The 26,022-nt window shown below is 38.4% G+C and overlaps 1 protein-coding gene across 5 annotated transcripts in view; it reads left to right on the forward strand.

Annotated features, from left to right (window-relative positions):
* DIP2C (disco interacting protein 2 homolog C) overlaps positions 1-26,022 on the forward strand; it is a 310,777-nt gene that overhangs the window by 216,813 nt on the left and 67,942 nt on the right. For all 5 annotated transcript variants that reach the window (XM_027648510.1, XM_027648512.1, XM_027648511.1 and 2 more), the window contains 11 exons: positions 384-475; positions 4,318-4,428; positions 14,503-14,626; positions 15,238-15,347; positions 16,663-16,765; positions 17,118-17,182; positions 18,945-19,038; positions 19,156-19,275; positions 20,104-20,218; positions 24,151-24,290; positions 25,867-26,003. In XM_027648510.1, coding sequence (XP_027504311.1) covers positions 384-475; positions 4,318-4,428; positions 14,503-14,626; positions 15,238-15,347; positions 16,663-16,765; positions 17,118-17,182; positions 18,945-19,038; positions 19,156-19,275; positions 20,104-20,218; positions 24,151-24,290; positions 25,867-26,003 — 1,211 coding nt within the window. The remainder of the gene's footprint in view (positions 1-383; positions 476-4,317; positions 4,429-14,502; positions 14,627-15,237; positions 15,348-16,662; positions 16,766-17,117; positions 17,183-18,944; positions 19,039-19,155; positions 19,276-20,103; positions 20,219-24,150; positions 24,291-25,866; positions 26,004-26,022) is intronic.

Genomic DNA, 26,022 nt, shown 5'->3' on the forward strand with positions numbered 1-26,022 from the left:
TTGGGAAACCTGAGTGTCACGCTCAGAGGTCAGTCTGCGCTGAAACGTGACTTGTCCAAATTGCTACAGCTGAGGTATCAGGGTGATGTCTGGACTTGATGATTTTCCTTCTAACAGTTAGATTTTGGAGTCAAGATCCAGTTTTCTCCAAAGTAAGAAACTTCTGCCACAAAGAAAACTAATCTCCCTTTTTTTTGAGTCTTGCTGTCTTGAAAAAAGAAGCTGATAGAAAACTTCTTATAAGTAGTGGTGTCATATTTAGTTGGAAATCTAATATAAATGTTCCTACTATGTTTTTTCCATTTCTCAGGTATTCTTTCTCGTTTATAATCTTGTAAAACATAAGAATTTTTAAATTAATTTCAAAATTTTTATGTTAATAGGCAAACTTTGGACCAGAAGTATGAAGGTTGCTTACAATATACTACACAAATTAGGCACAAAACAAGAACCAATGGTACGACCTGGAGATAGGGTGAGTATCTCAAAGATTTTTAGTTGCTAATAGTTCAGTCCCAGTGTTGACAAAGAGAAAATGAGGTATTTGGGGTACTCAGAGGAAATTAGTGAAGTGAAATATTGGGGAGGGGTAGAAACTGAAATCTGCTGTTTACTCAGAAGAAGTCTGATCATTCAGACAGATGTTTTGAACTGCATAATAAATAACCTGAGCTGGTACTCCCTGAATAGTAACTTGAAGCTGTGGCAACATCAGCAATAAACATTCCCATGGAAAGTGATTTTTGGACACAGCACAACAGTCTGCTTAGCAAAATCTTGCTTATGGAGCCTGGAGGTGTCATGTGGATAAAAAACTTACTTACTAATGACTTTGTATTTTTTGAGATGGTAAAAACAAGAGAAACATTGTGGAGGACAAAGTCAAGCAAAGTAAGCACATTTTGGCAGCCAGTTAAATAAATGAATGGTGCAGACTGGTAACACAGAGAATATTTCCACTCCTAGTTCCATGCTGCTACTGCTAGAGGCTGAATCTAAGTGAATGGATACAGCCCACAAAGAGCAAGAGTTGCAAAGGTAGCACTTTAAGATGTTAAATGAAGACAAGAACATCCTATGGTTTTGCTAACAAGGTACTTACAAACCTACCCCTTTGTCTGCCAAGACTGACTGAGCTTGCTGCCCTTTTTCTCTTCCAGAGTGTGTATAGAAAATTCCACAGGTCCCATTCCAGTTTGGATTTAAGCCGTGGAATGGATATTCCAGAACAAATTTGTGAGAAATGTAAATTTTAGTCTCCTGTCCTAGTTCTTAGGGTTGTGAGTGTGGGATTAAGTCTTTCCCCAGGGTCTGATAGCAGTTCTCAAACTCTTGGTTCACTTGATCCTCTCATGCCACACATGAGAAACACACGTGTCTGAGAACTTCAAAAATGAAAGAATGCAGTAACACTTTCCAGAAGGAAGAAAGAAAAAGAAAAAAAATGAAACATGACAGTCCTTCCTGTGTTTCTTTTTGAAATAAATCATAAAGAAAATAACTAAATGATCTCTAGATCCTTAATCTAAATTGCTTCCTACAATGGCATTCAGCCAGGACTAGGATCTGAAGAATCTCTTTTACTTGACTTACAATTCTGTCTCTAAGCAACAGCAGAAGCAGCAAGTTGTTCTGGTGTACACATCAAAACAGTCCACCCAGAAAGCTCCGAAAGGAATAAGTTCACTTATGGGCAATGTGCATCTCTCCTTATCTGTGGTGTGCTGCCTGCCTGTCTTTGTAGTCATTTACAGTAGCGGTCACTGGCATCTCCTAACATTAAGAAAGGATTTGTGGATAATTCAGACTGAAGGCTGGAAATTTAGCTAGTGCAGGACATGTAAAGAACAAATTGCTGCTCTGCTAAAATAAGTCCACCAAAATTAGAGTGAAACAAATGTTTACAGCTGAGTGCTGAAAGCATATGTTTTGTGTTGTAAAAACATCTTGCCTAGCATCCCTGTGTAACAGGAATGTGATCATATGAAGCAACTTCACATTGAAGATGAGGTGTTACTGCACTTCTGATGCTCTATGCTGTGGTTATTCTGGCTCTTATGCCCGTGTTGTAATAACATAAAAGCTTTCTGAGCTTTTTGAAGGTGACTTTTTATCCTGACATAAGATATTTTGTGCGACAACAGTTAAAGACAGTTTTTACATACTAAATTAAACATGGCATATATTTCTGGTCTTTTCTAAATGAGAATGTCATTTTTTCCTTATGTTAATATTAACTAAAATATTTTATTTTTTCCCTTTAAAAATCTCTTCTATCAATACAATCTCTATTTTTCATAATTACCATTACCTCACCTCTTATGTTCTTTGTCTGAGCCAAAAAATAAATGAATGTGCCCGCATTTCATTCCCTGCTTCTGGTATTATACATGGCAAACTTCATTTGCCTTCTATAGTAACTTCAGAGATTTAACCTCTCATCACCCCAGACAGCTGCCTGGAAGTTAAGCTTACCCTCTGAAATATCTACTAGATAACCAGATTCTCATCTCTTAATATACACTGTATGATTTGTTTTCTTTCAAGCTTAGCACTTTTTGCTTTTACACACATTATTTATTTATTTGGTACAAGTCTGTTAGTGATTAATGTTTTTTGGAGAGGAAGTTAGTGCCTCTTTCCCACTGGAGTTCAGTGAGATTTTTTTCACCTCTGTCAGCTCCTTTGCAAAGATTCCCATCCAAACCTTCACTGCTTTTAAGTAAGCAGAGACCAATGCAAAACCCACAACCCTCAAAGTACCTTTTGGGTTTTTCAGATGTTTACTGGGCTCAGCAAACAGGATTTGCATCTGTCAAAATCCTTGTACTTCCATTTCCCTTGAGGCTGTTTATGGTTTGTGCCTGTAGAATGCATACAGTGAGTTCTGCACTGCAGTATCCAGCACTTGGACTGTTTAAAGTGCAAGTGTGCAGACAAGGTAGCCATGTATTTGCTCTGACTGTAAACCTTGATGAAGTTAGAATCTTAAGCTTACAAACCAGGTATTTCAGACTGACTTGGACAAGGTTGGTTAGTCTTCTTCTAGTTTGAAGAAATCCAGTTAATGTATAGAAGGTGACTATCTTAACTAAATTCTGGAAACACTTATAATCTCCAGTAACTGAACCTTGAAGTGTATATGAAAACATCATGATTTTACTTCAACAAAACTCCTATGGATGTCAAAGCAGTCAAAACTCAAGAGCTATTACATAATTTCAGGAAATTTCAAGATGCTGTAATAATACTCTCAGGTCCTGTGTGTGGGTCCAAAGGAATTAGGTTTGAAATCATTCACCATGCCTTTTGCATGCCACTTCAGTTGACCGTGCAGGATAGTTACCAGCTGTGTTACAGCTCTTTAAGACAAGAGCTGAAAACATCCATCGGACTGAATCAAAACAAAACTATAGACAGGATCCAACCACTGGGGTCATTCACCAGCAAGTGAGAGCACCAGTATTCCCTACCCTTGCAAGGAGAGCTGTGGTCTCTGTAAGTTGCTGAATCCTCAGCAAGACCGTGCATCCTCACCTCTCCTTCCCCTTTGCCTGTGCAGGATCTCAGACATTGTCTGCACTGCCTGCAGGACTAAGCTGCACAGTTCAGCATGCTGGGGGAAGGAGGGCACCTAGTGAGCATAGTGGTGATTTGCTGTGATTGGTTTTGGCATTCTTTTATCTAAATAACTCCCCAACCCTAGCCCTGAAGCTGTGAAGTTCAACAAATCCACACCTAGGTTGGGGTGCGTCATGGATATGACGTTTGCTTCTAGGTATCAGTTATCTGTGTGCACACAGTACACAGAAACTTCTACACTTGGACAGCAGTCCAGTCCTAAAATGAAACTGTTGCCTGAGGCAAAGCATAGTGAAACAAAACAATGTGTTAATGATTGACCTAACGACATAGTAAGTCTGCGTAATCTTAACTGATCACACCTCCACTTCAGTTTCAGTAACTTCAAGCAAATTATTATAATAGAATCTAAAATTCTACTAAATCCATTTACTTGGTTATTTAACACTGGTAAAGCAATCAGTTAATTGAGAACCAGATGAAGGGTGTTGTCAACATGGGAAACAAGACAGCATGAAAATATTTAGCTACATTGTAAGTGAAAATGTTCATAAAAGGAATATTTATCAGAATAAATTCCTTCTGATTCCTCATTTGTCTGTCATTAGGCATTTGACTAGTTATCTTAGAAGTACTTCAATAATCATCTCTATCCAAAAGGAATCATAGAAGCTTCAATTATCTTTTTTTTACACCTAGGATAAAATATTTTTAATCTACATCTCTCTCTTTCAGGTAACGCTCGTGTTTCCTAACAATGATCCTGCTGCTTTCATGGTGGCATTTTATGGCTGCCTGCTTGCTGAAGTTGTCCCTGTCCCTATTGAAGTGCCACTTACAAGAAAGGTAGGGAACTGAATTTCTTCTCTATACTGCATTTTGAAACTTACGTCAGAATAAATCACAACTGAACATAGCTTTTGAGTACATTTTTGTGGTTAACTAACTCTGAATCTGAGGATGCAAAGACAGTGCTGTGTGGTGAATTATATATAGTTCCTTCTTTTCTGTGATGGAAAATCTGAAGATGTGCTTGTAGTTTCAGCAAATGCAGGTCCGCCTGGAAAAGGAGAGGAAAATTTTCCAAGACTGCAGCTCTGCCAGTCCTAGATGGATTATCTTTGTAGCCTTTCAAAACATTCTAGTGTTGGCCACTGACAAAGAACCATTGGCAGCAACTGCTGATTTTCCACCTGTCCCTGCAACCCAAGCTATGTTATAATGCCACTAGTGCTGTGTGTGCTACTTCAAAGCAGTTACAGAAATGCCTTTTCCTGTGTCTCTGTGTGCATATGTGTCCCAAAACTTCTGTCACCACGGTCCTCTCTGCCAAGGGTGGCAGTTGGACAAATTAGGTTCAGGAATTCTTGCCATAGAACGTGCATTCATAGAGAAAACTGAGCACTGCTAATCAAAAGCCTTCCACGTCCAGTGATGGTTCAGAGATTCAACCGTGTATCCTAGGGAACTGTTAGGAGAGCAGTTCCAGCCAGAAAGAGTGTCTGGGGGCATTGAGAGGAGTGGGGTGGGTGGTGTAGGTGAACCACAGCTGGGACGCTTACACTGATGCTGCTGAACTTGCATTTTTTTCTGAGGATATATGCCTAGAAGGTTGTAAATACAGCAAAATATATTTATTCATTACAGGGTTTTTTTGTCATATCCCCTTAATTTGCCATGGCTGACCGCTCCCACATATCCCCTTGTATAATCATTTTTTTATTAGCTAGCACTAATAATGCTTTACTTTAATTACTTGGTCTGGACTTGTCCACACAAAGAGTGTTCCTTAATCTTTACAAGCTTTCTTTTTTAAACTAAATTCTTTCGGAAAATGTTGACTGAAAACATAAATTGTTTCCAAGGAAAGGGCTGGGGGAATGTATTGCTTTGCTCATATTTTCAGTTTTTCAACTGTCAAGGCTTTCTTTGAGATGCTCCAGTGTTACAGCACCCTAAAGCAGAAGCTCAAATCTTTGTTTCATGGATAGATACTCTACCTTTCAAATGAAAGCCATGAAACCAAAGATTTTAAGCCCTCACACAGTCTTTTCAGTTTACACATCTCATGTAGCAAATTAACAGATCAAAATATCTGGGGATTCCTTCCTAACTGAACATGCTGGAACCTTCCTCACATCTGAGAAGCTGAGTTGATCTCATCATTTCTCCATTACGATCACACATGCCCTGGCCAACATCTGTGGTGGGCTCCTGCCACAGTGAAACCAGAAGCTGGCAAGGAGAGAAGGGGTGGGAGCTGGAGGAAGGAAGGAGTAGTTTAATGACCAGGTGAAGGAGGAGAGAGAGAGATGGAGTGAGTGAGTGAATGAGTGAGTGAGTGAGTGGATCAGACAACAAAAGGTCATGATCCAGCTGAGCAGACATGAGGGTGATGGAGCAGAAGGAAGGACACTGGGAACTAAGGGAAAGAGGAGACAATAGGTGCCCCAGCTTAAACTGGCTAAGACTGGAGGAAAGATGCAGGTGAGCTAGAAAGGCAGTGTAAGAGGAGAGGATGGAACCTCAACCACCATGCCTGCTTTGGGGTAAAATTTTTAAAATGTTGCATTTGAGAGCACTGAGAGGTAGACATGACTACAGAACAAGGATGTTGAATTTAGTAAAAATACAGCGCATTTACATTGGGCTGCCATCACACTTTCACATCCAAGTACAGTACTTTAAGATAGTTTGAGGCAGTTGCATAACACTGTGCATTATTTCAATATAAACCAGAGATTCTATATGTGTCAAAAAATAAGGCGAGCAGAATATATACGTTTTAAGATCTTATAGAGTGCTCAAATGGGTAAATCTGCTTTCATTCTTTGATTAAAAAAGAAGCAACATGGCTTTGAAGGTTGAAAAATCTAATGTCTTTCCCTGTTATGGTTTTCTGAGGTTTAATGAAATTTTAAAGTACATGGATAGGTGTAAATTTGATTTATTTTGGAACATCTGATACCACATCCATCTATTAAACTATAAAATCCAGCTGTCCAAGTAAATACTCTGTGTCAAATGAATAACTTACCCTAATTTGGCTGAATGTCTTGGGTGTTTGGTTTTTTTTGAATATGTGTGTATAAATGGATATATAAATATACACTTAAACATGCATGTATATATATTTATACAAAAGAATATATACAGACTCAGACTGTTTATCTTTTGCCATAATGTTTAAATATCAAGCTAATAAAACAATAACAGAGATGTCAGTTAAAAAAGCAACATGATCTATAATCTATAAATAAAACTATGCAATCTCACAGCATATACTATTGCAAATATTTTTGCATTTGTTTATATGTAAGGGCAACTGGAGTGGAAACAATGAGATGAAAACCATGTTCTGAGTAGTCCCAGAAGGAATACCTCTGCTTGGTCAAATTGCAGTGGATTGCTTCTGGCATCCGTGGGAAGATGTCATTCGTGTCATCACACAATGGCCTAGACTGTTCTTTTATGCTTTCCCATTATTTATCCTCTCTTCTACACGCTTCAGTACATTCTGGCATCTTTTTGGTTGTTTTTTGGAAGACAGAAATGTGAACTAACACATTTATATGATGAGCTTACAAAATACAGGATGAGCTATTTCAGGGAGTTATATTAGGAGCACATTTTTAATATTAAAAATTTGTATGAGCAGCTTTAATACTGTTCTGCATTTTCATAAGAAGAGTTTTTCACAACTCTGTGCAAAATTTTGTCCTGGCATTTTAAAACTGAGCAGTAGTGTTTGTAGCCAGGTAGACTTTTGGCTTACAGATTACTCTGCAGACATCTGTATCCATATGGAAGTAAAGGCTTTTGCTTTACCTGCACATAGATTTTGTATGCATTCCCCTTTCTTCATAGCATGACTGTTATTTTTGTAAGACTTCAATAGGATTTTTTTCTGGTTTATTGTTAGGTGAAAGTCCATGTCTCCTTGCTCTTTCCTTCTGTATCCCACCTTTGTGTTGACAGAATACCTAGAATACCCCCAGGACTTCAGGAGACCTGTCTGATCTAGCACCTGGCATGGATTGCCAGAATACCCAGCAACCATGCAGCATTCTTCAGTTTTATTCCCAGAATGCTTCCTGGTGTTCAGCAAAGACCTGGAAATTGTCATTCATGCAGCATGGTTTTGGCTCTTTAAATTCGCGACATCTAAAATTAAAAACTGAAATACCAGGCTTTTTTCAAATACATCGAAACTAACTCTTTATTCTAGAAACATCAATCAGGAGTTCCATGGTCATTGTAGTGATCAAACAAGCAGCATGTTTTATTTCTCCTCCTTTCCTTACATTAATAGCAATGAAATGCCTTTATCATCAACACTCCCCAAAATTGTTATATCTAATCCTCATGCCTTGTCTTATGGGGTCTGTTCTTTCAGAGTAGTGTCCCTCTCTCCAAATTTGCTTATGTTTCCCAAACGTTAGCAAATAATGTGTCCTATAAAACACCTCTTTCTTCAGAACTACCGCTTTTGTTAATCTTGTCTGAAGCTGGAGTATTTGTTTCATTGTATGTGTGATATGATGTGACATGCAAATTGTATGTCATAGAACGGACCATCAAAATAGAAGACATGGGAGTTTCAACATGTCGAATTCTAGTTCAAACAGTGATTTACTATGTCCCTTAGGAAAAGATTTAAAAATACAGTTTTGATTTCTCCTCCTTTAGATTTTTCAGGTCAATGTTTTTTTCCATTTGATGGGCGCCATGCAAATTGTTTTTATTCTGCTCTGGTACAGTCAGGGGAGTTAATCAGTTTTAATGTGAAAATAACATTTTTGTCCTCCAAGCACATTCATAGTTATGCTCAGTCCCATGCTGTGAACATATGAACAAAGCAATCCCACATAGATCTTTATGGCCTCCTTATCTTAGGCAGAATTTGTGGCAGAGTGAGACATGAAAGTATGTAAAATTAAATTTCTCACTCAAAATGCTCTTTCCTAGCATCTTAGATTTAATGCTGTGTGTGCTTAGCAGGCATTTCTGTGCTCCTCCAGTCGCTGGCTCTGACAGTGTGGTTGGAAGAATGTGCCTGTGTATTGTCATAGGAAATCTGGAGATACCCACTCCAGGACACTTCAGTTTTTTTAAAGGATGCTTCATACAGGGTAAAAACTGTTTTTCAGGAGCTCTTTTTATTAAATCCTGAAAGATTATTAAAGCTGTTAACAGTAGCCAGAGAGGTCTATCTCTTTCAAAGCAGTGAAATTGTCCCAGTCATGTCTTCCTTTGAAGGAAGAATTCTATTCCAATGGAAATACACCTTGACATCTTTCCTAGTGTTTCAGGGCCTGAGATAAAATGAGCTTTGCTTTCTCTCAGCTTTAGTCATCGTTGGGCTGCAGTGCTCCAGAAACACTGGAGCTTAACATAATTTTGAACATCTTTTGACAATGCATCTCTTTCTCCCCTGGATTTAAAATATCCATAAAATGTTATATATTTTTCTTTCAGTGACAATCTTCCAGTCTCTCTAGAGAATGTAAGTTCCCTCAGCCCCCTGTGAGCCCCTGGTACCTGTCTATCCCACTTCATACACTTTGGCAGTGAAGCACTCATTTTGCCACAGTCAATCTCAGATCCTTTAAAGTCGATGTTTTCTTATTGTATTTTCATGTTTAGGCAATTATAATTTCCTAGAGGGCATATCACATTTCACGCAGTGTCCTTTGCCAAAAATAACCATTGTCTTGCTTTCATTAAGACTTCTGGACATTAAGGCTGCTCATAGTTGCAGATATCACATGCAAATTACAGACAGACACCAAAGCCATTGTCCAACTAATTTCTTCATCTTAAAGCTGGTTATGAAGATTGCATCTGCATTGTGTTTAGCTTTGGTTAAGGTCTTTGAGATCTCTGTTTTAAAAATAGTGTTTCCTCAATGCCTTTTCACTTTTGACTTTTGTGTCTAATAGTTACCCTATTTGTTCTTTACCAGCAAATTTTTGATAGAGTAAGGGCACTGCAGCTCAAATAAGCATTGTAACAGAAAACAAGATTAGTTCAGTCTGTGATGCTCCCCCACATAATTCTCATTTTAAAAACAGTCTGGGATTTGCAAGTGAACAGAAGTACCCTTTATCAGGCCAACCTTTGCACAGGCTGTCTCTTCTTTCCTTTCTTATTAGATAAGGACATGCACTCTCAGTCACAGAGACAGGATCATAATTGTTTTCTTTCACACAGATACTTTCACAAAGCATTATAGAAATGACACTAACAGCATGCTGAAATGCAACCACACGTGGGATTTTTTTATCCTGACAATGAATTATCACTCTTTACAGCAGGAAGAAGACAATTTGCCTCCAGGTACTGGTGAAAACCTTTAGGGAACCTTTAATAAAATCTTTAGAAAACTTTGAATGGTTGCCTACAGCAGAGAGGATTTCCGTCTCGCTTCATATGAAAGATTGATCTCTCTAGGTGTGTGCAGACATAGTCTGAAGCTATGCACACCTCAGTTTTTGTACCTCAGCAAGTGTTGTGTGCCTTCAAGAAATGTAAAATGATAGCTCCAAAGTCAGCAAGTGATCTCGAACCTCATGCTACAATACCTCAGCTGCGTATTTTGCCTTCCACCTGCATTACGTGTCCTTTCAAGGTGTGAATTGTGGAGGATTTGACAATGAGCATCACCGGCAAGTCTCTCCCTGTCTGTGGTTGAGACTGCGTTGAGTTGTTTCAGCTGGTCCCCACTGGCTTCCTGAGGTTTTTCTACCCCTACAAAATTCAGCAAACTAAAGTGTTTGTGACAAGTGGGGAGTTGCCAAAGTGGCAGATTAGCATAAATTACTAAAATAACAAGTAATACTGCTGACAAACCAGTGTGTTGTGAAAATCTATTCCCTTCACAGGCAGGAGAGTAATTTTATTTACGATGGGAGGAGGATATTGGGTTTTTCGGGGGGAAGATTATTTGGTTGTGTTTTTTTCTACTTACAAAGTAGTTTTCAGTATGCAACCATTCATTTCACATTACTCAAAAGGCAGGCCGATAGCTTGTCTCTGAAATCTGAAATAATCAATGCCTTTAAATTCAGTAGCTTTTTCATGGCCCACATGGGACCTTTGACTGCTTCAGGCAAAGGACTGCATTTTTAACTCAAACTTCATTTTTCAAACGTACACATTTTGCCCAAGGTCTTCAGTGCTCTGGGCTGATCCTGCTGAGGTACGAGGAACAGCAAATTCTGTCATGTTCACAGGATTGGGTGTGTAGGTAAGGTTGTGGTGTGTCTGTGGGATGTATAAAAGTTTCAGATCTTCCACCTATCGGCTGTCAGTCCAGTATCTCAACAATTTCTTCTATGGGGCAGCAGATATCACAGGAACACCTCCATGGGGAAAGGGATGTCAATCTCTTCTTCATGTCTCTGTTCTCTGCAGTACTTTTAGCTTCTAAGTCAGAATGAAGCCACCAGAAGCAGGCAGATGGTGGCGATAACCTAGTCTCTCACTAGGTGTGAGAGACTGAGACTGAAGATGGAATTGGTGAACACCAAATAGGAGACTATCAGAAAGCTTCATTGCATTCATACTGCAAAATCCTCAACTCCTGTGGCCCTGGGGAACAGTGTCTATCACAGCACCCCTGCTTCAGCATCTTGATTTGCCTTTTTCTTGCAAGGTAGGGTTTAATGTGGCCACCAAGGCATGGCACAGGATTTGAAAGTCTGTAAAACATGCTACATACTGTCGCACCTGGTGAAATTCTCCCAAACTCCTATGCTAGTGTTACATCACATAATTGTTTAGTCATGTTTTCCTTACAATTGAAAGAATAACTGTACAGAATGGAGTGGGCTGAAGATTTTAGTGCTATGTGAGATATGGAGTTGTTCTAATGTAAAGCAATCTGTAAATTGTGATGTGTGTAGATTATATTAAATAATCTGAATGTGTGTGTGAGGTACTACAAATGTATGAATAATATTTGTGTGGACATTCTCTAAGCTGGTTGGTATGACACTAAGTGAAAGTGTAGTCAGTCTTTCTTGTGTTATCTAAAAAACTCCACTGTTACTGTAAGTTTCCTTTTCTTGTTGTTTTATTTTGCTGTCAGAAGAGCAAAAATATCCCTCAGGGCCATGGTATGCTGATGCTCTAATGTCCACACTTTCTTCTGGCTTACTTACGTTAGATTTCTCATGGAATTTGTTAGGTTAATTTCTGCTTGTAAAGTTCTGCATTAAATGGAATTTCGTTGCCTGAGAATTGGCATTTTCTTAACACAGTGGTGAAACAGTTTGCTAGCCGTGTTTTATAGGATATACAGTTACAACGCTATAATTTAAAATTGAGATCAATGCAGCTGCTGCATTCAGTTATAGAATTTATATACCTTTTTTAATTGGTAGTTAAAAATTCTTAAAATATTAGTAAACATTTTTTAGATAAAATTTAATGGGAAATTTTGGGTAATGGTAGTATGAATCTGATATTTTAAGAAACTCATGACATCCCTTTATAGATGAAAGAGTAGCAGGTCTCAGAAGCTGTGTCTTACCCAAGGAGTGATGTTCTCCATGGATTGCTCCAGCCTTCCTCTTCCTACCATTCCTTCTGAGGGACCATCAAGGAGAGCCATCTCTCCTGCATTGTTCAGGCATCCACATTTCCTTCCTTTGAGCAGACCCCAAGAGGGGAGACACCAGGTCTCATCCTCACGTGGAACCAAGATCAGATCTGGCTAAGTGCTTGTCCCACAGGTTTGGCAATACAAATATGGGCTAGCTAACACAAGAGTCAGTGAGACAGTAATGGTTGACAAAGCTCTTTAAGTTCTGGAAGCCCCACTGGTGCAGGTGTGGTGGGGTCAACAACATGCTCCCCAAAATGTTGTTCATGGATATACCAGTATTATTCTCTGTTGTTCAAAAGATACTCTCATTGTCTGGTTTTATATTGGAAAAGATTATACACAAGCTTAAGTTTAAAAAAACCTCCCTGAAAAAGTGCCTTTTAATTTTTTCCTGGTTTTATATGCATTCTGGTTATAGTAAGCAAAAGCAAATACTTTTTCTAATTCTGGATAGAAGGAGTTATATAGCATAGACTTGACAGATCAGTTTATTGTTGCTCAGCTATCAAAGTTCTGATAATTGCTGCCATAAACATATTTTGAGGTGATATGAAAAACAAGTAAACCCTTACTTTTTTTCTGATCTGATTGCTTCTCTGTTTCAGATGGTTTTATTTGACTACATAAAAATTTCATTAAAAATTAGTTAGATAGGCTCTGGGGCTTTCATCATACAATTTTGCTTTGAATGAATCAATAGATTAAGGTAACTACTGTATTTCTGGTTGTTTCCATGGTTAAGTATACTTTATGGTTGATTCGAAAGATATTTTAATTTGATCTTTTAAGACTCTCTAGACTATTTTCTGTAGAATTGTTCTGTGGAGAAAGAGTTAATACTTCTATGTGCATTTACATCTTGGTTTTGCTCTGTTGAAGAGCTTAGTGAATAGATGTAAAGTTTATAAAATAATCATGACAAGATACTATACATACAGCAGACATAATGCTGTAGAAGCACAGCATCTCTTAAAGAACAGGTATGGCCTAGACTTGAAAATCATCACATGACTTCTTAGTCTCAGTGCCTACACGCCCTTGATGAAAGTAAAATGTAATGAGCTTACTCTAATGGGCACTTGACTATATGTAGTGCTCCTGAAATGTGTCTGTTACTACTCAATAAAATGGCTATTGACAAATCAGGTTAGATCAGCAATAATAGGGATACTGTCACCACTGTATGCCCATATAGCATCCTAAGGGTTTAGAGCTTCATCCAGGTGGAAGCATCTATAATCCATATTATTTCCTAGAATTGTCATAGTATGGTTGAGGTTGGCAGAGACGTCTAAAGGTCACCTAGTCCAGCTCCCCTCCTCAAACAGGGCCACCTAGAGCAGGTTGCCCAGGACTACATCCAGGTGGCTTTCGGATATCTCTGAGTGTGGAAACTCTGCAACCTCTCTGGGCACACTATGCCAGTCACGCTCACAGAGGGTGCTCAGAGGGAACTTCCTCAGTTCTGATTTCTACCCATTGCCTCTGGTCCTGTCACTGGGCACCACTGGAAAGAACCTGGCTCCATCTTCTTTACACCCTCCCTTCAGGTGTTTGTACATACTGATGAGATCCCCCCCTAAACCTTCTGTTCTGGAGGCTGAGCAATCCCAGCTCTCAGTCTTTCCTCACAGAAGAGTTGCTCTAGTCCCTTAGTTATCATAGTGGCCTTTCACTGACTCCAGTAGCTCCATGTCTTTTACTTGGAAGCCCAGAACTGGCACTAGAGATGTGCCTCACTAGTGCTGAGGGGAAGGATCACCTCCCTCAACACGCTGACAATACTTTGCCTCACACAGCCCAGGATGCCATTTGCCTTCTTTGTGCTGGGACACATTGCTGTTCACATTCAACTTGTTGTCCACCAGGATCCCCAGGTCCTTTACTGCAGAGCTACTCTCCAGATGGTGCTGGTGCAGGGGTTTGTTCCTCCCCAGGTGCAGGACTTTGAATTTGCCTTTGTTGAACTTTGTGAAGGCCATGTCTGCCCATTTTTCCAGGGATCCCTCTGGAAGGAACAATCTTCTGACATTCCTCTCAGCCACTTGTCATCCTTCCTGAAGAGATGTGAGAGCAGATGCCATCTGATGGCTTCCATTCTCTTTATGATTTATGTTCATACAGGCAAGAGGATGTTTAGGGTGTGGAATTCTGTTGTCAATGTACAGATGAGTTTTGATAATCAGCTAAAAGGAAATCAGCTTAAAGGGAAGAGTCTGTTTTCCTCTCAAGATAATGTACCCAAGGATGAAAATTATTTCAGCCTGTAATCACTTCTAATCAATTCTGTGTACTTTGTCATCTCTTAGGATGCAGGAAGTCAACAAATAGGCTTTTTGCTTGGAAGCTGTGGAGTTACTGTGGCCTTGACCAGCGATGCATGCCATAAAGGACTGCCTAAAAGCCCCACAGGGGAGATACCACAGTTTAAAGGTAATTTAACCCTTACTTTTAGTGGCTATCACTGGTCATTTACTACAACAGTAGTAAACACTGCACTTGTTTAGTGTCTGTTGGTGAGGATCAGGCCTGTGATGAAACACTTGCCACAGGAGCACCGTTGTCCCAGCGTGTCACTGCTGGTGGTGATGGCTGTGCCCACCTCGTGGCTGGAGAGCAGTACCAGTGCTCCCAACCTGGTTCTCTGCTGGCTAAGCTGGGCTGCTGAGATCATCTGTGGCTACAAGCAAAATTAAACCAACAGACTTATGACTGTCGTAGATGAGAAGCATTCTTACAATTCAGTCCAATAGCTAAGTGTACGGACAGTAACCTCTGGCAGGAGAGTGGTAATGAAACTGTTTGGGTCAATAACAGCTTGAACTGCCCAGCCATTTCTCCAGGGATTGTCTTAGACCATGATAGCTGTGTTAAGAAAACAATTCTGGAAAATCTTCTTTCCCATACTATATCAAGGTTCAAAAAGAATCAATGTTTAGGTAATGGTGACACAGGCATTTGAGGAAAAGGTTTGTTGGGGAAGATTTTTGTCTTGTCTTATCCAGCAGAAACTCAACAAAAGCTGACTCTTGTTTGTCCCTCAGGCTGGCCAAAGCTACTGTGGTTTGTCACAGAGTCTAAACACCTCTCCAAGCCGCCTCGTGACTGGTTCCCACACATCAAGGATGCAAACAATGACACAGCTTACATTGAGGTGAGTTAATGAAGATGCATCTTGTCCTCGAATCATTACATATGGCAATTCTGCATTAGGTAAACATCATTATTCATTCACTAGTCACAGAAGCAAAGAACATCCTGGTTTAGCCTGTTAATAAGCAATACTTTACAATAAATTAGACTGATACTGATTTCAGAAAAGTTAATGGAATGGTAAATTGCATTTTGGGCATTTCTAACGTTAACGTTTTTATGTTGTCTATGTGGCTGCTGCAATACTATATTAAATTTGCCTTGACCAATCTCAGTCCCTTTCATAGTGTGGGCTTGTTTGGGATTGATAGATGACAAGTTTCACAGTGAAGCTTCAGTTCTCATATCACAACCTTCAGACCCTCTGAAAGAACTTCTTGTTCCAATGGTTGCCTATCACTTACTGCTTTGTGAGTCATACTCCCCCTAAAAATCAGTATCAGGAAGGGCAAGTTAGCAATGCTGTTAAGTTTAATTTTCCTCCCTTTTTTCCCCCCATAATTTTCTTCTACTTTTGCATAGACTCAAATGCCTTGAATTCAGTGGTCTTAGTATGGAATTTAAATTACTAAGTTCAAGGAAATGGAGGGAAGGTATTTCCTGTCTTTGTGCAGTCAGAACACTGGGTTAGAGAAGCAGAGATGTCTTGATTCTCAATCTTGTGATCTTCATCATGGAGAAAGATAAATGTTTAATTTACTAATTACCACTGAGAGTTTTCAGACTTTTGCATAAAGTCAAAAAATTACTGCAATCATCCCAAATGGTTTCCCACCTCTTTTTCCTCCTTTTTTCTCATGAGTCTCATATTCTCATCAAAAAGCATGTGTCTTTCAGACTGTATACATATAGATTATTATTACAGAGCCCAGCAAGGATTCTGAGGTCAGCTCTTGTCCCATGCCTTATGAGATGCACAAGGGAGCTCAGGTTTATTGGTTGACCTATAAAATGAAACGTAAACACTGAACAGACTGAACTCGGTTATTCTCTGCTAAACCTAGCCAGTCATCTAGTCATTAACATGGTCAGAGTTGTTAGAATTATTTTTCCATAATGCCTGTTTTCAAACAACAAGTGGATTTCAGATGCCAAGCCTGGGAAGCTTCAGTCAAAAAGAGAAAGCCTATTTGAAAAAAAGTGTCTTTTAACGAAGAAGTATCTCCAAAACTCCTCAATACTGCTACCTTCTTAAAACAGAGTCATTAGATGTATACCCATCATTCACCTGCATAGGAAACACTTTAAACATAGCTATTAAATAATGGAAATAGGACAATTATTGCACATTGACTTTCCCTGGTTATTTCTTTTAGTACAAAACATGTAAAGATGGAAGTGTGCTTGGGGTGACTGTGACGAGGATTGCGCTGCTGACACACTGCCAAGCTCTGACCCAGGCATGTGGATACACAGAAGGTATGGAGTACACTTCCCTTGCATCATCCTTAAAATCAAGTGTGAATTGTAGCTTATTTCTCATTAGGCTCCTATCTTATGTTTTACATAGATTTGGTCCAAAGGCTTCTAGATTTAAAAATCTTATTTTTTTTTCATTTGTTTTAGGAAATATGCACACGTTTAAAATATCTATAGGAGAGGTACAAATAATGCCCTAGCCAATATAAATCCTGCAGTGGAAATTTACTGTGAAAGTTAACCTTTGAGGTCACCAGTCATGTTATACTGAAGCTTCCTTCCCTTGAGTGGATTTGCCTTGGGTTAGTGCCATGTTCTAAAAAATAAACTCTGCTTTGTTTTTGTTGGACAGCTGAAACAATTGTGAATGTATTAGATTTCAAGAAGGATGTTGGTTTATGGCATGGAATTCTTACAGTAAGTATGTTTTTTTATTCTCTGTGAGTATTGGAAAATAAACTAACCTAATATGCTTATTGGTGTCTCAAACTGGGATGTCCTACAGTTTAATACAGTTTTTTTTGCTTTGAAAGCAAAGTAAATGTGACTTAAACTTCTTCTGGAGCACATGCCCATAATGATCACGGTAAAGATCTCAATGTATTTTTATGCATCATGTCAAGTACTCTGGCCCCATTCTTACCACATTACTCTTATCGATGTATCATTTTGCAATTAAACTTTACAGCATAAACAAATTAATTTAGTACCTACCTCTGTAAAGATATGAGCCAATGGCATGGCTCTATTGCCACTGATTATCTTTGCTGTCAAAACTCCCACCAATAGATGGTTTTGCTAATATTAAAACATTTCTGATACCTTATATTACATTAATTGTCCACTTGTTGTTTGAATGTCTTCCTCAATTGATATGGGAGGCAACCGACATATTTTTAAGGATTGCTTCTACCAGGGCTATTGCAACCAGTGACTGACAAAATGCTTACTATTCACTGATCATTTTAAGAGCAGATATCAAGTTTTGAAGGGTCATTGTTTGGGGGGGGCCCCATGATTTTGGAGGTCCTTATGATTCCCAGCAATTTGGAGGTCTCTCTGATTCCCAGTGATCTGATATACTTTTCCCATGCAGTGTTATACTGTTCTTAGTATCAAAGGGCAGTAGTAACATTTCTGAAGCAGAAACGAACTATTAGGCTTAATGCCCTTAAGTATCTCGTGTTAAAAAACCATCTTTATCGCTGAAGTTGAAAGCAAGTGTCTAATAGAGCTTTTCTGTGCCTTCCCTTGCTATTAATCTTGGTCTGAACTTCAACATTACTTGCCTGTAAGTGCTTTTCCTGTACCTATGCTTCTGCCAGACTGAAAAGAGAACAAGTGTTTAGATGACTAATCCACTGGGACACTTAACCTTTCCTAAGCCTAGGTTTACCAAAACAAATAATGTATTTAACCTGAGCTGCTATGAGGGGAGGTGTGTTACCCTCAGAAGATATTTCTAAATGGTAACAGAAATAAAGCAGCAACTCATTTACAGGCTGGTTTTTTAGCGCTGAGAAATCACTGATGCAATTGACAGGCTCAGACTGAGAGAACAGTTTTGGATCTGTCATTGATTTCACTCAGCTGCTTTTTCTAAACTTCCTGGAATTTTTCATGACCTTGCTGAAAATACTGGAATTAGCTCACCTGCAGGACTAAAACCTCCTTCGTTTATTTTCTGTTAAAATAAATTGATCTCTGCTTAGTCTGTGACTCCAGTTTCTCTGTCTTTTAAATTATTTGTGCCCCACTACCACTGATAACTTTTTGGTGTTCCCAGAGATGGATTTCTTTAGACAGATATGTTGCTGCTACTTGTCCTTCGTGTTCACATATATGGAAGTTTAGTGGGCTTAGGAGTAATATTAACCTACATAGCAAACATGTAGATATCTTCGAATATAAATAGAAGGAAAGTGTTTAATTTTTTTCAGTACTTCTTCAAAGTTATGATCTGATTAGTCTAAATCCTAAATCCTTAATACTTAATTAAAGCATTGGAAAATGGGTGTCTGTTTCATCTCAGTGTAGGTAGATAGATAGGAAAAGTTGAATGCCAGCATTATTAATAAAATAAGCATAGAGTGATTTGCATAGATGCCCCTGCCCGTAACACAATATAAATAGTTACCATGATTGTTGTATAAAACCTGTTTATCTTTTTTGATTTCAGAGTGTCATGAACATGATGCATGTTATAAGTATTCCATACTCCTTAATGAAAGTGAATCCACTGTCATGGATACAAAAAGTCTGTCAATACAAAGGTAAGAAACAAGAATATACAAAAGTTTCCTTGATAATCAAAATCAAAAGTACAAATTGATTATATGGCTGTATAGCTTTTATATGGTGTATTAGTAATTTTCTCATTCTTATTGCAGCAAAAGTAGCCTGTGTAAAATCCAGGGACATGCACTGGGCATTGGTGGCACATCGAGATCAGAGAGACATCAACCTTTCCTCGCTGCGTATGCTGATAGTGGCTGATGGTGCAAACCCATGTAAGCTGTGCTGCTGCAGTGCAGTAGAGAACAGGAAAGGGGTTTCTGTCTTGCATTTAAAGTTTCAATCTTCAGCCATCTTAGCTAAAATATTTACAAAAAATAGGGTTTGTGTACTGCAAACTGTATGACATTTATGAAAATGGTAATTAATTTTGGATTTTTTCAAAATATATTTTTCTTTAGCTAATCCTGAGGCAAACTTGATATTCCACATAACGTAAGTTACAGTAAATCCAATTTTGTTTAACATGACAGTCACATAAAGGCTGAAGCTATAAAGACTGAAGCAATAAAGATCTTAAGCTGTAGAAAAGATCAGAACATTTCCTGAATGATGGTGCTCAGATGGAGAAGTAACTGAGAATTTTAGGGGAATACTTATGCTACTCTAGAGAAACACATCTGGATCTATTAATGACAATTGATAGCATTAACTGTTTCTCTGTATAATTTAAGATACCAGCTTATAGGTGTTCTGCTTGTTTGTAGTAGTTTACTCTGAATTTCTAAATTAAATTTTTAATTTCACTCATCCTAAAAAAGAAAACTGTAATGATGTTCATATTGGAATTTAGCAGTAATGGCTTTTCTACATGAGCAAATGCTCAAAAATGAGTCTTTATTTTCTGTGTACATACACAACTGCATATGCATATGTATAGTTGTAGCAGCTATGACTTATTTCCCAGTGGACATGGATACTTTTTAAATTATTTCTCCTGAAAAACCTATATGTATTAAACAGCAAATTTGCAGTTTGAATGGTGTCACTTCAGAAATCAAATTATTTTTCTCCTCTGATTATTTTTTTTTTCTTTACCCCAGGGTCTATTTCTTCCTGTGATGCATTTCTCAATGTCTTCCAAAGTAAAGGTCTAAGACAGGAGGTGATTTGTCCCTGTGCTAGTTCACCAGAAGCTCTCACTGTGGCTATTCGAAGGTACCGTGTTACACCCGTGGCAATAGACCCATTGTATATGTGGATGTGGTAACTTGAAAAGAAATGATAAAATTATTCAAGTGTGAATCTGCATATTTAACTTCTGTATGACATTTTTAGTTAAAAATTTGTTCATGTCCAAAGAAGACATACAAGAAGAATTTCTAGAGTAATAATTTAACTTCAGAGTGCTTTATAGTCTCCATGTCCATAATTTTATCTAATTTTAAATTAAATAGATTGCAATGCAAGAGTAAGTTTTGTAAATAGAAGTGTAAAAGTGTCACTCTAAGCATAAAATAATTAAAATGTGGGAATTAAGTGGAATTGCCATCAAGGAAAATCATACTCTAAAGCAGTCTGTTTAAAGAGAATTATGACATTCTGCAGGTTGTTTTTGGCTGACTGGCACTTTTTAACCATTCATAGACTCTAGTAACCATCTGGAACTACTCTTTGAGTCTGAGAGGTTTGTACCTAGAAACAAAATTGATAAATTCTACTAAAACTGTTAAGATTTATGTATATGGAATCACAGAATTGTTTAGGTTGGAAAAAACCTGTAAAATCACCAATTCTGACCATTAATCCAACACTGCCATGTCCACCACTAAACCATGTCCCTGAATGCCACAGCCACACATCTTTCAAATACCTCCAGGGACAGTGACTCAACCTCTTCCCTGGGCAGCCTGTTCCAGTGCTTGACAACCTTTTCGGAGAAGAAATTTTTCCTAATATCCAATTTAAACTTCCTTTGGCACAACTTCCTCTTGTCCTGTTGCTTGTTACTTGGGGGAAAAGACCAACCCCTGCCTCACCAAGGTCCCCGCTGAGCCTCCTTTTCTCCAGACTGAACAATCCCAGTTCTATTAACCACTCCTCATAAGACTTGTACTCTAGCAGCAGTATCCTGTCATGAGTGCTGTAGCACACAGTAACTGGCATAACTATTGTCTGTTTTGGCAGAGTTTTCCAAAAGTTGTACCTTGAACAGTAGGCGCTTTGTTTTTCAGTTCATATTTCTGCAGCCATTTATAATTGTTTCACGTTAGAACATGCAGTATTAAAGTGTAAAGCACTATAATAGCATTAAGTAAAATACTTCCTGCCACAAAGTTTAAAATACGCTGTTCAAGTGAAATTTAACTAGATTTTCAATTAGCTTTCCAACAGAACATTGCAGGAAGAAAGACATGAGGCCAAGAGTGTGGTTGACTTCCCGCCACCTCATTATTAGTTTAAAACATCTGAAAGCAATCCATCAGGGATTTACCCTGTCCAGGTTAGTTGTCTTTCTGTGAACTACAGGATATCAGGGAGCCCTTCATTCAGCTCCACCAGCCTGTTCTCAACTTTATACCAAAGTGGTTTTCCCTTGTGATGGGTTTCCCTGCCATAGGCTGTGCAGGCCTTTGCTCCCTTGGAATGAGCTCTTGTTTGTAAGAGCAGAGAGGAGGTGGATGGGCATCGCTTGTGCCGAGCACTGGGCAGGGTTTTCATTTCCTGTACTAGCCCTGGAAAATCTGCCCCAAATCACAGGTTAGGAAGTGAGATAACTTCATAATGCAATGGCTGGCATGCTCTTTTTAGTCTTAAACTCTGTTCCTGTAGCCCTCTGAAGAACTAGAAATTCATTTTCAAATTAACTAGCACTGAGAGCTTACCCAAAAAAATTATTAGCACATAAAAGTGTGGATAATGCAAAGAAACAAAGAGTCATTTTTATCTTCAGTGCCTCACTGTGTAATTACAGAGCGGTTTTTACTACAGTGAATGTTACTGAACACATATCTCCTTTTTTTGAAGTCTGTTTAATGGTAGAATAATGCTAGCTGAACTTGGGAGATGTAGTATTTTTCATTTTGTTCAAGCCATCTCCACTGACAGTAAAGTCATTATCATACAAGTTCCAAAGAGTTACAGCTGAAGTATGCATTAAAATGACTCCCTGCAGAGCAGAGATCCAGAGAGCTCCCTGTTAATGTTCTGAATCTTTCAAAATCTGTGGTGTATTTTTACTGAACTTCCTACGAGGAAGAGTAACAAAACGAGTTCTCAGTTGCAATACCCTTATAATTTAGAAAAAGACAGTCAGTAATAGACTAGAGGTACTTTAGCCTTAGAGCTGAGTCATGAAGCCTAATATTCAAAGGGATGTGTCATGCAAAGAATTCTTTATGTTATTTCCCTTTGGTTCATAGCAGATTAGTCTGAATCTACTTGCTTAAGGGAATGCAAAAGTTTTAGAACAGGTTTCTTCCCATTTAAATGCCTGGCAAAAACAGTGGTAAAATAGATTGTATTTGTAAATGGTAGTAGGAGCTGCTCTCAAAATGCTTTGCAAAGTGTCTTTGTATGTGATAAGTAATGCAAGAAAATAGATGTGATGAAAGTCCAGATGGCCTCTACTCCTGGAAGGTTTTGAGCAACTGTGTGTGCCTGCAGGAGACCTTTCTTCTCGTGAGCAGCAACCTGTGTGTTTTGGGGAGCAAGGAGGAGAGAAAGTTGATCAATAATGTCACTGAAAGTTCCTTTTACATGATGGGAACGTTATTTATCACAGCTGCTTGTTTACTAGCACCATTTGTTATGCTCTAATGCATTTTCAAGTGTGCTCACATCTTTCTTTGTTGACGATGTCACTTGAGAAATATGCCTCATAAAACCTATTAATTGAAATTTATAGGACCGATTGGAGCAAGGCTTACGTGAGCAGGACTGGCTAAGGCCCATATAATATTTCAAGCACAGTAGAAGGGAAATGTCGTATAAAAGGACATTATCTGTTAAAAAATAGTTGTGTTATGATGGAGTACTTAGGAAAAATGCAGAATTGTGAGCTAAGTATTGGCTATTTTATCTGTCTTGAAAATAGCTGGAGTCTGCTCTGTATGGATGCATTATCCACACTCAGATCAGCATCACGACAGCTTCCATTTTTGCATTTTAAAATGTAGGACAGTGTAAGAGCCTTTCCAGACATGAGAAGCCCTGACATATTCCCCTGACTTAGTAACTTGCATACATCAACACTCGTTTGCTCAAGCCTCACTCTCCATAGGCATAATTGTGTCCACAGATGCAGCAGGTGGGTTTATACTGAAACAAATTGACAGGCCTCTTGTGCTGATGCTGTGGAATTCTACAGCATGTTGGCAGTGAATCTGAGCAAACTGAGGCGTTACAAAGAGGCCACATCCACAACATTTTGACCATGACTGATGGAGTAATTTGTTTTAATTTCCATGTGGTAAATTAGAATAGGAAGAATTCACTTATATGCACTAAAATGAAGATGGTGAAGTCCTTGCGTTTTGGCAGTAAATCTACTACAATCTAATTTCTTCTGTTTAGTAGTTTTAGAATATTGGGATTGGAAAGACATACCTGTGATTTAGAGAAAGCATACTTGTGTTCTAATTTGGCTTTGATAGCAATATGAAAGAGTTAGGCTTTTAGTCTGACAGGTAAGTTTGATTTCCTAGTCCTAGTTCCAGGTTACCTCAAAATAGGTAACATACAGAGAGTTTATCAAGCTATTTTCTGATCAGTTCCAAAACTTTAGAGTGCAGTTTCCCTCCACATTATCTGCACCGCCTCTCAGTATTTTTAAAATAAGGCAAAAACCCTTTACTTGGATAATCAAGCAATCTTTATAAATCTATCTGAAAATCAAATACAAGCTGTTGTTAGGTGCTGCTTTCATCTCAGCAGCCCCATATATGTGGGTGGGTACTAAATGAGAGTTAACAGACATAATTAGTCAGAAATAACTGAAAAACAGGATTCTGTTGGGTCTAGTAGGGGGAAAAAGAAGGTGAAATTTTAAACTCTGAAACACAGGAATATTTGCAATAGGAGTCCATTAAGCATAAGTAAATGCTTGTGTTTGCCTGATGGTGCACTGATGTTCTAACCCATGCTTGTAGGCCAACAGATGACAGCAACCAGCCACCGGGAAGAGGAGTTCTGTCCATGCATGGTCTCACTTATGGAGTGATTCGAGTGGACTCTGAAGAAAAGCTTTCTGTTCTCACTGTCCAGGATGTTGGCTTAGTGATGCCAGGAGGTAAGGAACTTTCTTTGAAACTTGTCATGATTCATCAGTTTATGTAATTAGCAGTACAAAGTCACAGGGGGGCATACTTTGTTGCCAGACTACAAGATTTGGGATTATAACATGTCCTTGAAAGCATTTTTGTCCAAAAGCATTACCTTGTAAAACTTCATGATTTGGAAATCCCAGGATTTTTTCTCTGCATTTACCTCAGTGGCTGCCTGTGCTCAGGTTACACATGTTTTAAACAACCTGCCACCACATCAGAACATCTATTCCTTAACTGTGAGATGCTGGTAGAAAAAATAAGGCTATAAATATCCATAACTCTGACCCAGATGAGACTCAGTAGGGAATTTTTTCATAACCTGTGCTAAGGATCAACAAAATTGCTATCTGAAAGCTTGCAGAATGTTTTTCCAAAGATCTTGTGCTATCACCCAATTAGATAAAGAAGGTATGACTGAACAGTTCATGCTGATAAATTCAAACTGAAACCAGTGCTTCTAAAGGGGAAGATAACATTTTTCATAAGAAAGCTAGATTTTAAATGAGGTGTTACAGATATTAGAAAAGGCTAATACTGTAGTTTTTCATAAGAGAATGCTTGTTATGCACCAAAGCAATTAAATATAATGATGCATCTTATAAAATTTCAGTTGAACAACTTAAAATGAAGGAAGATGTGATTGGTTGTTGTTTATTAGTTATCATGCAAGATATTATAATAGGTGTTCTGTGTTGCACTTCATACTATGTTCTGATCATTTTAATGAAAGTACACTTTCCTGTTTACCCTCTGAGTGAGAGGAAGGTCATTCAAGATTCTGAACACTTGTATTTAAAAGACATGCTGATTAATTTTTGCTCTCCCTTGGTCATCATATTCTCTTTCCAACTACAAAATCTACAAATGCTGTACTCCAACTCCAGGGATTATAGCTAAAGCAGTATTCCTGATTCTTGTTCACATGGCTGACATAAAATAGTGCTTCCTTCTCAGACCAGTGCTTTCTAATCCCTCCCATTTAGCTCCTGCTGTCTCTGCAGGGCTGTAAGACCAGTGAGAGGGAGTCTGAACTCTGATAAATTCTCAGTAAAACAACCATACTAGTCTGCTGGAATATCTTGATCTTTCAAATGGTGTTACTTGCTACTTTCTGAGAGGTAGATTTCCTGGTTGCCTGCCTCCTGGCTATGTAGTAATTATCAAGGACTCCATTAGGGTATTTCATTTTATACTGACTGAGACAAATCTGGTCTTCAGTATGCAAAGCTGGGAACAGAGTCACATTTCAGAGCAATATTGCAGATCAACTGCGATTTTAGAGAGCAAGGCAAATAGGTTTTGTCATCAGTGTAAAGACTGAGTTTACATAAAGATCTTTGCATTTTTTGTATAAATATTATTTATAATACAAATAACATTTGATAATGTCAACACCATAATGTTCAAGAAACTTATTGCTAGACATTAGTCTACGTATAATTTGTTTATGTCAGCTACACCATAATGTCTTTCCCACAGCACTTGTTATTCTGTAGTTCATTTTATAATTTTTTTTAAAGTGCTTTGTTCTCCTTCTAGCTATAATGTGTTCAGTGAAGCCAGATGGAATTCCTCAGCTCTGTAAAACAGATGAAATAGGAGAACTTTGTGTATGTGCTATTGCAACGGGTACATCATATTATGGACTCTCGGGCATGACCAAAAATACTTTTGAGGTAAGTTGACCAAAAAATG

This window comes from Corapipo altera, unplaced genomic scaffold (assembly GCF_003945725.1).
Source record: "Corapipo altera isolate COAL_440 unplaced genomic scaffold, ASM394572v1 47, whole genome shotgun sequence".
NCBI classification, from domain to species: Eukaryota; Metazoa; Chordata; class Aves; order Passeriformes; family Pipridae; genus Corapipo; species Corapipo altera.